General features: G+C 36.1%; 1 protein-coding gene across 5 annotated transcripts in view; it reads left to right on the forward strand.

Annotated features, from left to right (window-relative positions):
* ERCC6L2 (ERCC excision repair 6 like 2) overlaps positions 1-15,109 on the forward strand; it is a 170,532-nt gene that overhangs the window by 38,580 nt on the left and 116,843 nt on the right. For all 5 annotated transcript variants that reach the window (XM_061200588.1, XM_061200589.1, XM_061200591.1 and 2 more), the window contains exon 3: positions 3,012-3,134. In XM_061200588.1, coding sequence (XP_061056571.1) covers positions 3,012-3,134 — 123 coding nt within the window. The remainder of the gene's footprint in view (positions 1-3,011; positions 3,135-15,109) is intronic.

A 15,109-nucleotide genomic window follows, 5' to 3' on the forward strand; every position in this document is an offset into this window, starting at 1 on the left:
CCTTACTTTCCAAATATTTGGGGATTTTCTGTTTATAGAACATATTCTGTATGATTTTTGTCTGTTGGATGTATTAAGATTTGCTCTATGACTTTGCATGTCAACTTTGGTAGATATTTTATGTGCACTTTAAGTGAAACTGTTTTGCTGTAGTTTACAGTGGTCTGTCAAATGTCTATTAGGTCAAGTTTGCTTACCATTTTATTCAAATATTCTATATCTTTATTGATTTCTTTGTTTTGTTCTTACTAAGTTATTTCAAAATCTACCATTGTGCTTATCAATTTGACTACTTTTGTTTCAGTAAATGTTTTCTTCTTTAGTAGTTTACACTTCGTATAACTTCCAAATGAATTAATCAGTATCAAGTGTGCCTCTTTAATTTAGTAATGCTTTTTGCCTCAGTATTATCTGATATTAATATAGCTATATCAACTTTCGTTTAGTTTTTGTTTGCATGGTCTTCCTCTACCTCTTGTTGTAGGTGTTGTTTGTGTAAGTGTCACACATATTGTGAACAGAACCTCCATATTGTTCTCCATAGTGTCTGTACCAACTTACATTCCCACCAACAGTGTAGGAGGGTTCCTTTTTCTCCACACCCTCTCCAGCATTTATTATTTATAGACTTTTTGATGATGGCCATTCTGACTGGAGTGAGGTGATACCTTGTTGTAGTTATGATTTGCATTTCTCTCATAATTAGTGATGTTGAGCATTCTTTTCATGTGCCTTTTGGCCATCTTTATGTCTTCTTCGGAGAAATGTCTATTTAGCTCTTCTCCCCATTTTTTGGTTGAGTTGTTTGTTTTATTGATGTTGAGCTGTATGCGCTATTTGTATATTTTGGAAATTAATCCGTTGTCAGTCACATCGTTTGCAAATATTTTCTCCCATTATGTAGGTTGTCTTTTGTTTTGTTTATGGTTTCCTTTGCTGTGGAAAAGGTTTTCAATTTAATTAGTTCCCAGTTGTTTATTTTTATTTCCATTACTCTAGGAGACGGATCCAAAAAGATACTGCTGCGTTTTATGTCAAAGAGTGTTCTGCCTATGTTTTTCTGTAGGAGTTTTTTTACATTTAGGCAGTGACAGATTCAATGCAATCCCTATCAAATTACCAATGGCATTTTTCACAGAAGTAGAGCAAAAAATTTTTAAATTTGTATGGAAACACTAAAGACCCCAGATAGCCAAAGTAATCTTGAGAAAGAAAAAACAGAGCTGGAGGAATCAGGCTCCCTGACTTCAGACTGTTCTATAAAGCTTCAATAATCAAAGGCATATGATACTGGCACAAAAACAGACATAGATCAGTGGAACAGGATAGAAAATCCAGAAATAAACCCATGCACCTGTGGTCAATTAATCTATGACAAAGGAGACAAGAATATACAGTGGAGAAAAAGCAGTCTCTTTAATTAGTGGCGCTGGGAAAACTGGACAGCTACATGTAAAGAATGAAATTAGAAGATTCTCTAGCACCATATACAAAAAATAAAGTCAAAATGGATTAAAGACCTAAATAAAAATATCACTCCGTTGTATAGTGTTTCCACTGTTTTTGCTGCAAGATCAGCTATTTGTCTAATTGTTGCTTACTTAATAGATAGATAATCTGTTGTTTTTTCCTCTGACCACTTTTAATATATTTCTGTCTCAAATTTTGAGCAGTTTTTTCTCTGCAGGAACTACTTGTGGATTTTTTTTTTTTTTTTTTGGCTTCATGTTCTTAGTCGATATGGAATATATGGTTTTTTAAAAAAAATTATTTATTTAATCTATTTTTGGCTGTGCTGGGTCTTCTTTGCTGTGCACGGGCTTTCTCTAGCTGCGGTGAGCGAGGGCTAGTCTTCATTGCAGTATGCGGACTTCTCATTGCAGTGGCTTCTCTTGTTGTGGAGCATGGGCTCTAGAGCGCAGGCTCAGTAGTTGTGGTGCATGGGCTCAGTAGCTCCGCGGCATGTGGGATCTTCCCGGACCAGGGGTTGAACCCTTGTTCCCTGCATTGGCAGATGGATTCTTAACCACTGTGTATGGCTTGATTTTTGAAATCAGTTTTTGAAAGCTTTCAGCCCTTATCTCTTCAAATACTTCTGCACCATTCTTTTTCTTCTATCATTTGAGATTCACATTGTAGGTATCCACACCATGTTGAAAACACTATTTTTTGATAGTTTTTCTAATTCTCTCATATTTTTTCTTTAGGTTTTAATATTTGTATAACTTATTTTTCTAAAGTAATGATCAGTTATTTTCCCCCATATATATGTATACCTCATATATTTTCCCCTTAATATTTAAAACAACTCTTCCAGTATTATATTTGGTGTTTTCATATAATTTTAGTTATTCAAAGAGATTAACTTAGTTGCCCAAGTTCACATATCTGCCAAGCAACTTAGGTTGAAATTTGAACCAAGGTCTAGTTTAAATATCTCTTGCTCTTCATTATATGAAGTTACATTTCCTTTTTTCCTATGTCTTTTTGACTTTCTCACTTGATATTTGGAGAATAGCTATTATTCAGAATGGTGTGTATAATGATGAATTGCCTTAGTTTATCTTAAAATAACATTCTATCATTCCACCTATATGTATTGGATACAGAAAAATGCACAAATTTATGAGCCAAGTATTAATCCCTTAATGAGTTTATTTTCTACAAGCAAAAAGGAATGTACACAGTTTATTGTGATAGAGAATGTGATATCTCAACTGATGAGATCAAGAAAGAATTCCTTGAGTAAGTAGAACTTATCATGGAAGAGATGGCAATGTGAGAATTTTTATTTTAATTTTTTTTACTGCATTCAAGGGTAACTTTTATATTATAGATTTGTTTGTTAATACAAATAAAGAAAGCAAATACTAGTGGTTCATATTGTGTTTCCTCCCAGCAAATCTATTTGTACATACTCAAATTGTCACTTACTGAGTATTCAGGTAAACAGTAAAATTTTGTCCATCACAATACACAGTGATTGAAAAAATTGGACTTTTTCTCCCTAGGTTATTTCATTTTTGGCTGCAGTTTTGGGTAAAAAGGGAACTCGTGAAGATATTGAAAATAACATGCCAGAGTTTTTACTAAGAAGTATGAAAAAGGAACCCCTTTCTTCTACAGCAAAAAAGGTAAGATATCTAGAAATGTACAGTTCATGAAGCTGGTATTGCAAAAGTGTCTGGAAACTTTTAAACATTATACATTATAGTATAAATTTAAAACATAAGGATTTAAAGATGTTATTTAAACATTTCTTTCATAGACCTAATTTCTGAAGGATTATCAGTTTTGTCCTCAAGTTAGATATGATTGACTCTGAAAATAGCAAAATGTAATTTCAGTTTGAATTTTGGGGGTGGGGTGGGGCTTTCAATCTTTTGCTTGGCAAGATTTACATGACTTAATTTGATTAATTTGTTAAATTTCCATGAATGTGTATGTAAAGTTAATTGAAGTCCATTGTATTGTTTTTTATTTATGTGAGAATGAAATGCAGACAGTAGTAGGTATTGCTAACAAAGGTGCATCAATGATAAAGTTGCTTAGCAGAATAATTACCTCCTGAATATATGAAATCCTTCCTATACAAGGAACATCAAAGTTGGAATCAGAAAGGCTACGTAAGGTCTAGGCTTGTCACTGTCTCTGCCCATGTGACTGTTAATGCTATTCATATCCATTCTTCAGCTTTCTCCTTTGTAAATGTGTGTTTATAAATATCTTATACATAATTCTTTTAAAAGATAAGAGATGTCTAAAAAAAAAAAGAAATGCAAAAAAGAAAGGTGTACTATAGGTATGTGTCTGACTTTTATATTGTCCTCAGCATCCAGAATAGAAATAGAAATAAAGTTTAACTGATTTCGTGAAATCCTTATCATATTATGGTGATGAACCACTTCCTACACATTTTTAAACAGTGTCTTTTACATATTTCTTATATATAAGATTGCTGAGAAGTCCAAGTTTACTCTTGTCTATGATTAAGGGCATTTCAGTGTAAAATTTTGAGAAGTATTGGCTTAAGGTATTAAAAAATCTTATTACTTTAAATTTCCTATTATTTTCAATAGCATAGGTCCATTCTTAGTGTCAATTTAAATTTGATCCTAAAGAAGCATTATAATTCTTAATGTGTTTTAAGTACTGTTTTTAGCTTTGCTTTCAGATTGATTTGAATGTGTTGAACCATCCTTGCATCCCTGGAATAAATCTCACTTGATGATGGTGTATGATCCTTTTAATGTATTGTTGAATTCAGTTTGCTAGTATTTCACTGAGGATTTATGTTTATCAGGGATATTAGCCTGTAATTTTCCTTTCTTGTGGTGTTCTTGTCTGGTTTTGGTATCAGGGTAATGCTGGCCTTGTAAATGAGTTTGGAAGTATCCCCTCCTCTTCTAGGTTTTTTGGAAGAATGTGGGAAGAATTGGTGTTAATTTGGTAGAATTTACCAGTGAAGGTGTCTGGTCCTAGATTTTTGTTTGTTTGGAGGTTTTTGGTTAATGATTGAATCTCCTTACTAGTAATTGTTCCATTCAGATTTTCTATTTCTTCATAATTCAGTCTTGGTAGGTTGTCTGTTTATAGGAATTTATCCATTTCTTCTAGTTTATCTAATTTGGTGGTGTATAATAGTGCAGAGTAATTTCATATGATCCTTTGTATTTCTGTGTTATTATTTGTAATGTCTCCTGTTTTATTTCTAATTATATTTATTTGAGCCTTCTCTCTTTTTCTTAGTCTAGTTAAGGGTGTCAGTTTTGTTTATCTTTTCAAAAAACAGCCCATAATTTTATTAATTTTTTCTATTATCTCTCTAATCTCTATTTCATTTATCCTCTCTGATCTTTGTTGTTTCTTTCCTTCTACTAAATTTGGGCTTAATTTGTTCTTCTTTTTCTAGATTCTTAAGGTATAAAGTTGGGTTGTATATATGGCTTTTTTTTTTTTTTAATATAGGCATTTATCACTATATACTTCCCTCTTAGAACTCCTTTTGCTGTGTCCCATAAGTTTTGGTATGTTGTGTTTCAGTTTTCATTTGTCTTAAGGTATTTTTTTATTTCTTTTTTGATTTCTTCTTTGACCCATTGGTTGTTGAGGAACATATTATTTAATCTCGACATATTTGTGGATTTTTTAGTTTTCCCCTTTGATATCATATCATTGTGTGATAAGATATTTGATATGATTTCAGTCTTCTTAAGTTTATTAAGACTTGTTTTGTCTCCTAACATTTTATCTGTCCTGGAGAGTTCCATATGTGCTTGAGAAGAATATGTATTCTGCTGCTGTTGAATGTTCTGTATATGTCACTAGGTCCATCTGATCCAATGTGTAGTTTAAGTTCACTGTTGCTTTATTGATTTTCTGTCTGAGTGATCCATTGTTGAAAGTGGAGTATTGAAGTCCCCTATTATTTTATTGTTGTCATTTTTTTCCTCTTCACATCTGTTAATATTTGCTTTATATACTTAGGTGTTCTGATATTGGGTGTGTAAATATTTACAGTTGTTACATCCTCTTGATGAATTGACCCTTTTATCATGATCTAATGACCTTGTTTGTCTCTAAGAATAGCTATCTCCACTTTCTTTTGGTTTCCATTTGCATGGAATATCATTTTCCATCTACTCACCTTCTGTTTATATGTGTCTTTAAAGCTGAAGTGAATCTCGTTGGTAATATGTGTTTGGGTCTTTTTTTTTTTTAAATCCATTAAACCACTTTATGTCTTTTGATTGGAGAATTTAATCTATTTACATTTAATGTTCCATTCGTTTCCATGACCCAGTCCTTCCAACTGCCTGTTCTTCATTGAGTTTTTTGTTGTTGTTGTTTTATTTTGTTGGTTGTTGTCATATTTAAGTTTCTTCTAGGAAAACTCACTTTGTGGGTTTTTTTTTTTTTTTTTTTTTTGGAAGTTTTCTCTTACATAGGTAAAGGATGGATTCCTCAGGTCTTCAAGTATGTCAGTTCTCATCTGCTCTTGTAGTGTTCTGATCATCCGATAGTGCCCTTCCAGGCATTTTACTGCTATTATGGATTTATTTTTATATTTGTTCTTTTGTTTTATTGGCATCAATAAATGCATGTGTTTAGTTAATCATTTGAACTGGAATTCTATAAAGAAAGTTTTTAATGAGATTACCAGTGGTGTCCTACAGTATTCCCCAGAAGCAAATCCAAACAAAACTTATAAGTTTGTGTGATGAAATTTACAAAAGATAAATTTGTTTTGATCCATTTAAAAACTCTGTGCATTTTTAAAAGATAGTCTATTAAATAGCTAGAAGAGAAATAAATTTCTTTATATTTATTATGCTAATGCCAAAATTGCAATGGAATTTTGAAAAATTAATGTTTGAACTACTTGAAAACAATCCTTTTAATGAATTTAAATGTTATCAATTAAGGAGTGATGGGTTTGAGGTATGTATGTGTGATACATGATGCATCTTATATATATATTTTTAACCTTTTCAAGTGTGAATAAATCATCTAAGAATGTGTGAAATAGATGTTTTGTGCCAAGAATAAATTCTTAAAGGAGAAGATACAAACTATGCATTTCAAATATTCTTGGAATGATTCTTTAGATTTAGGCTGTTAAGATTGGAATTCAGTCTTTATGAAAATGAATCAAAGTAAATTCTTTTAAAGATACTACTATCTTGTATGATAAAACTTTGAAGATTCTGTGTAAAATTCATAATCAGTATTAATGCAGAGAGGGAGGATTTTTCTAGCAGTCATAATACCAGCATCAGACGCAATTTCAATGGTGATTAAACAAAAAATTTTCCAGTATTTTATTTGCTATACACTATTTCTTTAGTTTATTATCTTGCAAATGATGCTACTTGTTTGATTTTTTGCTACTGAGTTCTTTATATATTTTGGATATTAACCCCTTGTTATATACATGGTCTGCAAATATTTTCTCCCATTTAGTAGATTTCATTTTGTTGATGGTTTCCTTTGTTGTACAGAAGCTTTTTAGCTTGATGTAGTCCTACTTTTTGGCTTTTGCTTTTGTTGCCTTTGCCTTTGGTGTCAAATCAAAAAAATCATTGTCAAGATGTAAAGGAGTTTACCGCCTATGTTTTCTTCTAGGAGTTTTATGGTTTCAGGTCTTAATTTCAAGTCTTTAATCCATTTTGAGTTCATTTTTGTGTATGGTATAAGATAGTGACCCAGTTTCATTCTTTTGCATGTGGTTATCCAGTTTTTCCAGCACCATTTATTGATATCTTGACAATATTTATTCTTCCATGAGCATGGATTATCTTACCGTTTATTTGTGACATTTAAAATTTTTTTCATCAGTGTCTCGTAGTTTTCAGTGTACAGGTTTTTTATTTCTTTGTTTAAATTTATTCCTAGTTATTTTATCCTTTTTGATACAATTGTAAATGGGATTGTTTGCTTAATTTCTGTTTCTAATAGTTTGTTGTTAGTATGTAAAAATGAAACAGATTTTTGTATTGACTTTGTATCCTGTAACTTTACTCAATTTCTTTATTAATTCTGACAGTTTTCTGGTGGAATGTTTAGGGTTTTCTGTGTATTTCTATGTCTTTGGCAAACAGTGACAGTTTTACTTCCTTTCAAATTTGGATTTTTTTTTCCCCTCTGGTTAGGATTTTCAGTACTGTGGGAATAAAAGTGGTGAAAGTGGGCATCTTTGTCTTGTTCCTTGTATTACAGGAAACGTTTTCAACTCTCACCATGGAGTATGATGTTAGCTGTGTGCTGGTCATATATGGCCTTTATTATGTTGAGGTATGTTGTCTCTGTACCCAATTTGTTGAGTTTTTATAATAAATGGATGTTGAATTTCCTCAAATGCTTTTTCTGCTCTATTGAGATGATCGTATGATTTTTATTCTTCATTTTGTTAATGTGGGGTATCATGCAGTTGATTTGCATAGGTTGAATCATCCTTGCATCTGTGGAATAAATCTCACTTGATCATAATTTATGATCATTTTTGATGTATTGTTGGATTCATTTTGCTAATATTTAATTGAGGATTTTTATATTTATGTACATCAGGGATATAGCCTATATTTTCCTTTTTTGTGGTATCCTTGTCTGGTTTTGGTATTGGACCTCATAAAATAAGTTTGGAAGCATCCCCTGCTCTTCTATTTTTCCAAAAAGTTTGAGAAGGATTGGTATTAATTCTTTTTTTTTTTTAAACATCTTTATTGAAGTATAATTGCTTTACAATGGTGTGTTAGTTTCTGCATTATAACAAAGTGAATCAGTTATACATATACATATGTTCCCATATCTCTTCCCTCTTGCATCTCCCTCCCTCCCACCCTCCCCATCCCACCCCTCTAGGTGGTCACAAAGCACTGAGCTGATCTCCCTGTGCTATGCAGCTGCTTCCCACTAGCTATCTATTGTACATCTGGTAGTATATATATGTCCATGACACTCTCTCACCCTGTCACATCTCACCCTTCCCCCTCCCCATATCCTCAAGTCCATTCTCTAGTAGGTCTGTGTCTTTATTCCCGTCTTGCCACTAGGTTCTTCATGGGCTTTTTTTTTTTTTTCCTTAGATTCCATATATATGTGTTAGCATACTGTATTTGTTTTTCTCTTTCTGACTTACTTCACTCTGTATGACAGACTCTAACTCCATCCACCTCATTACAAACACCTCCATTTCATTTCTTTTTATGGCTGAGTAATATTCCATTGTATATATGTGCCACATCTTCTTTATCCATTCATCCGATGATTGACACTTAGGTTGCTTCTAGGTCCTGGCTATTGTAAATAGAGCTGCAATGAATATTTTGGTACATGACTCTTTTTGAATTATGGTTTTCTCAGGGTATATGCCCAGTAGTGGGATTGCTGGGTCGTATGGTAGTTCTATTTGTAGTTTTTTAAGGAACCTCCATACTGTTCTCCATAGTGGCTGTATCAATTTACATTCCCACCAACAGTGCAAGAGTGTTCCCTTTTCTCCACACCCTCTCCAGCATTTATTGTTTCTGGATTTTTTGATGATGGCCAATCTGACCGGTGTGAGATGATATCTCATTGTAGTTTTGATTTGCATTTCTCTAATGATTAATGATGTTGAGCATTCTTTCATGTGTCTGTTGGCAATCTGTATATCTTCTTTGGAGAAATATCTATTTAGGTCTTCTGCCCATTTTTGGATTGGGTTGTTTGTTTTTTTGTTATTGAGCTGCATGAGCTGCTTGTAAATCTTGGAGATTAATCCTTTGTCAGTTGCTTCATTTGCAAATATTTTCTGCCATTCTGAGGGTTGTGTTTTGGTCTTGTTTATGGTTTCCTTTGCTGTGCAAAAGCTTTTAAGTTTCATTAGGTCCCATTTGTTTATTTGTGTTTTTATTTCCATTTCTCTAGGAGCTGGGTCAAAAAGAATCTTGCTGTAATTTATGTCATACAGTGTTCTGCCTGTGTTTTCCTCTAAGAGTTTGGTAGTGTCTGGCCTTACACTTAGGTCTTTAATCCATTTTGAGTTTATTTTTGTGTATGGTGTCAAGGAGTGTTCTAATTTCATACTTTTACATGTATCTGTCCAATTTTCCCAGCACCACTTATTGAAGAGGCTGTCTTTTCTCCACTGTATATGCTTGCCTCCTTTATCAAAGATAAGGTGACCATATGTGCATGGGTTTATCTCTGGGCTTTCTATCCTGTTCCATTGATCTATATTTCTGTTTTTGTGCCAGTACCAAACTGTCTTGATTACTGTAGCTTTGTAATATAGTCTGAAGTCAGGGAGCCTGATTCCTCCAGCTCCATTTTTCGTTCTCAAGATTGCTTTGGCTATTCGGGGTCTTTTGTGTTTCCATACAAATTGTGAATTTTTTTGTTCTAGTTCTGTGAAAAATGCCAGTGGTAGTTTGATAGGGATTGCATTGAATCTGTAGATTGCTTTGGGTAGTAGAGTCATTTTCACAATGTTGATTCTTCCAATCCAAGAACATGGTATATCTCTCCATCTATTTGTATCATCTTTAATTTTTTTCATCAGTGTCTTATAATTTTCTGCATACAGGTCTTTTGTCTCCTTAGGTAGGTTTATTCCTAGGTATTTTATTCTTTTTGTTGCAGTGGTAAACGGGAGTGTTTTCTTAATTTCACTTTCAGATTTTTCATCATTAGTGTATAGAAATGCAAGAGATTTCTGTGCATTAATTTTGTATGCTGCTACTTTACCAAATTCATTGATTAGCTCTAGTAGTTTTCTGGTAGCATCTTTAGGATTCTCTATGTATAGTATCATGTCATCTGCAAACAGTGACAGCTTTACTTCTTCTTTTCCGATTTGGATTCCTTTGATTTCTTTTTCTTCTCTGATTGCTGTGGCTAACACTTCCAAAACTATGTTGCATAATAGTGGTGAGAGTGGGCAACCTTGTCTTGTTCCTGATCTTAGTGGAAATGGTTTCAGTTTTTCACCATTGAGGACAATATTGGCTGTGGGTTTGTCATATATGGCCTTTATTATGTTGAGGAAAGTTCGCTCTATGCCTACTTTCTGCAGGGCTTTTATCATAAATGGGTGTTGAATTTTGTCGAAAGCTTTCTCTGCATCTATTGAGATGATCATATGGTTTTTCTCTTTCAATTTGTTAATATGGTGTATCACGTTGATTGATTTGCGTATATTGAAGAATCCTTGCGTTCCTGGGATAAACACCACTTGATCATGGTGTATGATCCTTTTAACGTGCTGTTGGATTCTGTTTGCTAGTATTTTGTTGAGGATTTTTGCATCTATGTTCATCAGTGATATTGGCCTGTAGTTTTCTTTCTTTGTGACATCTTTGGTTTTGGTATCAGGGTGATGGTGGCCTCGTAGAATGAGTTTGGGAGTGTTCCTCCCTCTGCAATATTTTGGAAGAGTTTGAGAAGGATAGGTGTTAGCTCTTCTCTAAATGTTTGATAGAATTCGCCTGTGAAGCCATCTGGTCCTGGGCTTTTGTGTGTTGGAAGATTTTTAATCACAGTTTCAATTTCAGTGCTTGTGATTGGTCTGTTCATATTTTCTATTTCTTCCTGGTTCAGTCTCGGCAGGTTGTGCATTTCTAAGAATTTGTCCATTTCTTCCAGGTTGTCCATTTTATTGGCATAGAGTTGCTTGTAGTAATCTCTCATGATCCTTTGTATTTCTGCAGTGTCAGTTGTTACTTCTCCTTTTTCGTTTTTAATTGTATTGATTTGAGTCTTCTCCCTTTTTCTCTTGATGAGTCTGGCTAATGGTTTATCAATTTTGTTTATCTTCTCAAAGAACCAGCTTTTAGTTTTATTGATCTTTGCTATTGTTTCCTTCATTTCTTTTTCATTTATTTCTGATCTGATCTTTATGATTTCTTTCCTTCTGCTCAATTTGGGGTTTTTTTGTTCTTCTTTCTCTAATGGCTTCAGGTGCAAGGTTAGGTTGTTTATTCGAGATGTTTCCTGTTTCTTGATGTAGGCTTGTATTGCTATAAACTTCCCTCTTAGAACTGCTTTTGCTGCATCCCATAGGTTTTAGGTCGTCGTGTCTCCATTGTCATTTGTTTCTAGGTATTTTTTGATTTCCCCTTTGATTTCTTCAGTGATCACTTCGTTATTAAGTAGTGTATTGTTTAGCCTCCATGTGTTTGTATTTTTTACAGATCTTTTCCTGTAATTGATATCTAGTCTCATAGCGTTGTGGTCGGAAAAGATACTTGATACGATTTCAATTTTCCTAAATTTACCAAGGCTTGATTTGTGACCCAAGATATGATCTATCCTGGAGAATGTTCCATGAGCACTTGAGAAGAATGTGTATTCTGTTGTTTTTGGGTGGAATGTCCTATAAATATCAATTAAGTCCATCTTGTTTAATGTATCATTTAAAGCTTGTGTTTCCTTATTTATTTTCATTTTGGATGATCTGTCCATTGGTGAAAGTGGGGTGTTAAAGTCCCCTACTATGATTGTGTTGCTGTCAATTTCCCCTTTTATGGCTGTTAGTATTTGCCTTATGTATTGAGGTGCTCCTATGTTGGGTGCATAAATATTTACAGTTGTTATACCTTCCTCTTGGATTGATCCCTTGATCATTATATAGTGTCCTTCTTTGTCTCTTGTAATAGTCTTTATTTTAAAGTCTATTTTGTCTGATATGAGAATTGCTACTCCAGCTTTCTTTTGACTTCCATTTGCATGGAATATCTTTTTCCATCCCCTTACTTTCAGTCTGTATGTGTCTCTAGGTCTGAAGTGGGTCTCTTGTAGACAGCATATATATGGGTCTTGTTTTTGTATGCATTCAGCAGGCTTGTGTCTTTTGGTGGGAGCATTTAATCCATTTACATTTAAGGTAATTATCGATATGTATGTTCCTATTCCCATTTTCTTAAATGTTTTGGGTTTGTTATTGTAGGTGTTTTCCTTCTCTTGTGTTTCTTGCCTAGAGAATTTCCTTTATCGTTTGTTGTAAAGCTGGTTTGGTGGTACTGAACTCTCTCAGCTTTTGCTTGTCTGTAAAGATTTTATTTTCTCCATCAAATCTGAATGAGATCCTTGCTGGGTAGATTAATCTTGGTTGTAGGTTTTTCTCCTTCATCACTTTAAGTATATCCTGCCACTCCCTTCTGGCTTGCAGAGTTTCTTCTGAAAGATCAGCTGTTAACCTTATGGGGATTCCCTTGTGTGTTATTTGTTGTTTTTCCCTTGCTGCTTTTAATATATTTTCTTTAGATTTAATTTTTGACAGTTTGATTAATATGTGTCTTGGTGTGTTTCTCCTTGGATTTATCCTGTATGGGACTCTCTGTGCTTCCAGGACTTGATTAACTATTTCTTTTCCCATATTCGGGAAGTTTTCAACTATAATCTCTTCAAATATTTTCTCAGTCCCTTTCTTTTTCTCTTCTTCTTCTGGGACCCCTATAATTCGAATGTTGGTGCGTTTAATGTTGTCCCAGAGGTCTCTGAGACTGTCCTCAGTTCTTTTCATTCTTTTTTCTTTATCCTGCTCTGCAGTAGTTATTTCCACCATTTTATTTTCCAGGTCACTTATCCATTCTTCTGCCTCAGTTATTCTGCTATTGATCCCATCTAGAGTATTTTTAATTTCATTTATTGTGTTTTTCATCATTGCTTGGTTCCTCTTTAGTTCTTCTACGTCCTTGTTAAATGTTTCTTGCATTTTGTCTATTCTATTTCCGAGATTTTGGATCATCCTTACTATCATTATTCTGAATTCTTTTTCAGGTAGACTACCTATTTCCTCTTCATTTGTTAGGTCTGGTGTGTTTTGACCCTGATCCTTCATCTGCTGTGTGTTTTTCTGTCGTCTCATTTTGCTTATCTTACTGTGTTTGGGGTCTCCTTTTCACAGGCTGCAGGTTCGTAGTTCCCGTTGTTTTTGGTATCTGTCTCCAGTGGCTAAGGTTGGTTCAGTGGGTTGTGTAGGCTTCCTGGTGGAGGGAACTAGTGCCTGTGTTCTGGTGGATGAGGCTGGATGTTGTCTTTCTGGTGGGCACGTTCACGTCTGGTGATGTATTTTGGGGTGTCTGTGGCCTTATTATGATTTTCGGCAGCCTCTCTGCTAATGGATGGGGCTGTGTTCCTGTTTTGCTAGTTGTTTGGCATAGGGTGTCCAGCACTGTAGCTTGCTGGTCATTGAGTGAAGCTGGGTCTTGATGTTGAGATGGAGATCTCTGAGAGATTTTCGCCGTTTGGTATTACGTGGAGCTGGGATGTCTCTTGTGGACCAGTGTCCTGAAGTTGGCTCTCCCACCTCAGAGGCACAGCCCTGATGCCTGGCTGGAGCACCAAGAGCCTTTCGTCCACACGGCTCAGAGTAAAAGGGAGAAAAAACAGAAAGAAAGAAAGAAAGAAAGAGGATAAAATATAGTGAAGTAAAATAAAGCTATTATAAAGCAAAGCTATACAGACAAAATCTCACCCAGAAGCATATACATATACACTCAAAAAAAAAAGGAAAAGGGGAAAAATTAATATATCCTGCTCCCAAAGTCCACCTCCTGAATTTGAGATGATTCGTTGTCTATTCAGGTATTCAACAGAGGCAGGCACATCAAGTTGTTTGTGAAGTTTTAATCCGCTGCTTCTGAGGCTGCTGGGAGAGATTTCCCTTTCTCTTCTTTGTTCGCACAGCTCCCGGGGTTCAGCTTTGGATTTGGAGCCGCCTCTGCGTGTAGGTCGCCTGAGGGCGTCTGTTCCCCGCCCAGACTGAACGGGGTTAAAGGAGCAGCTGCTTCGGGGGCTCTGGCTCACTCAGGCGGGGGGAGGGAGGGATACGGATGCGGGGCGAGCCTGAGGCGGCAGAGGCCGGCGTGACGTTGCACCAGCCCGAGGCGCGCCGTGCGTTCTCCTGGGGAAGTTGTCCCCTGATCACGGGAGCCTGGCCGTGGCGGGCTGCACCGGCTCCCGGGAGCGGTGGTGTGGAGAGTGACCTGTGTTCGCACACAGGCTTTTTGGTGGCAGCAGCAGCCTTAGCGTCTCATGCCCGTCTCTGGGGTCCGCGCTGATAGCCGCGGCTCGCGCCTGTCTCTGGAGCTCGTTTAGGCGGCGCTCTGAATCCCCTCTCCTTGCGCGCCGCGAAACAAAGAGGCAAGAAAAAGTCTCTTGCCTCTTCGGCAGCTGCAGACTTTTTCCCGGACTCCCTCCCGGCTAGCTGTGGTGCGCTAACCCCTTCAGGCTGTGTTCACGCTGTCAACCCCAGTCCTCTCCCTGCGATCCGACCGAAGCCCGAGCCTCAGCTCCCAGCCCCCGCCCGCCCTGGCGGGTGAGCAGACAAGCCTCTCGGGCTGGTGAGTGCTGCTCGGCGCCGAGCCTCTGTGCGGGAGTCTCTCCGCTTTGCCCTCCGCACCCCTGTGGCTGCGCTCTCCTCCGTGGCTCCGAAGCTTCCCCCCTCTGCCACCTGCAGTCTCTGCCCGCGAAGGGGCTTCCTAGTGCATGGAAATCTTTCCTCCTTCACGGCTCCCTCCCACAGGTGCAAGTCCCGTCCCTATTCTTTTGTCTCTGTTATTTCTTTTTTCTTTTGCCCTACCCAAGTACGTGGGGAGTTTCTTGCCTTTTGGGAGGTCTGACGTTT

This window comes from Eubalaena glacialis, chromosome 9 (genome assembly GCF_028564815.1).
Source record: "Eubalaena glacialis isolate mEubGla1 chromosome 9, mEubGla1.1.hap2.+ XY, whole genome shotgun sequence".
Lineage (NCBI taxonomy): Eukaryota > Metazoa > Chordata > Mammalia > Artiodactyla > Balaenidae > Eubalaena > Eubalaena glacialis.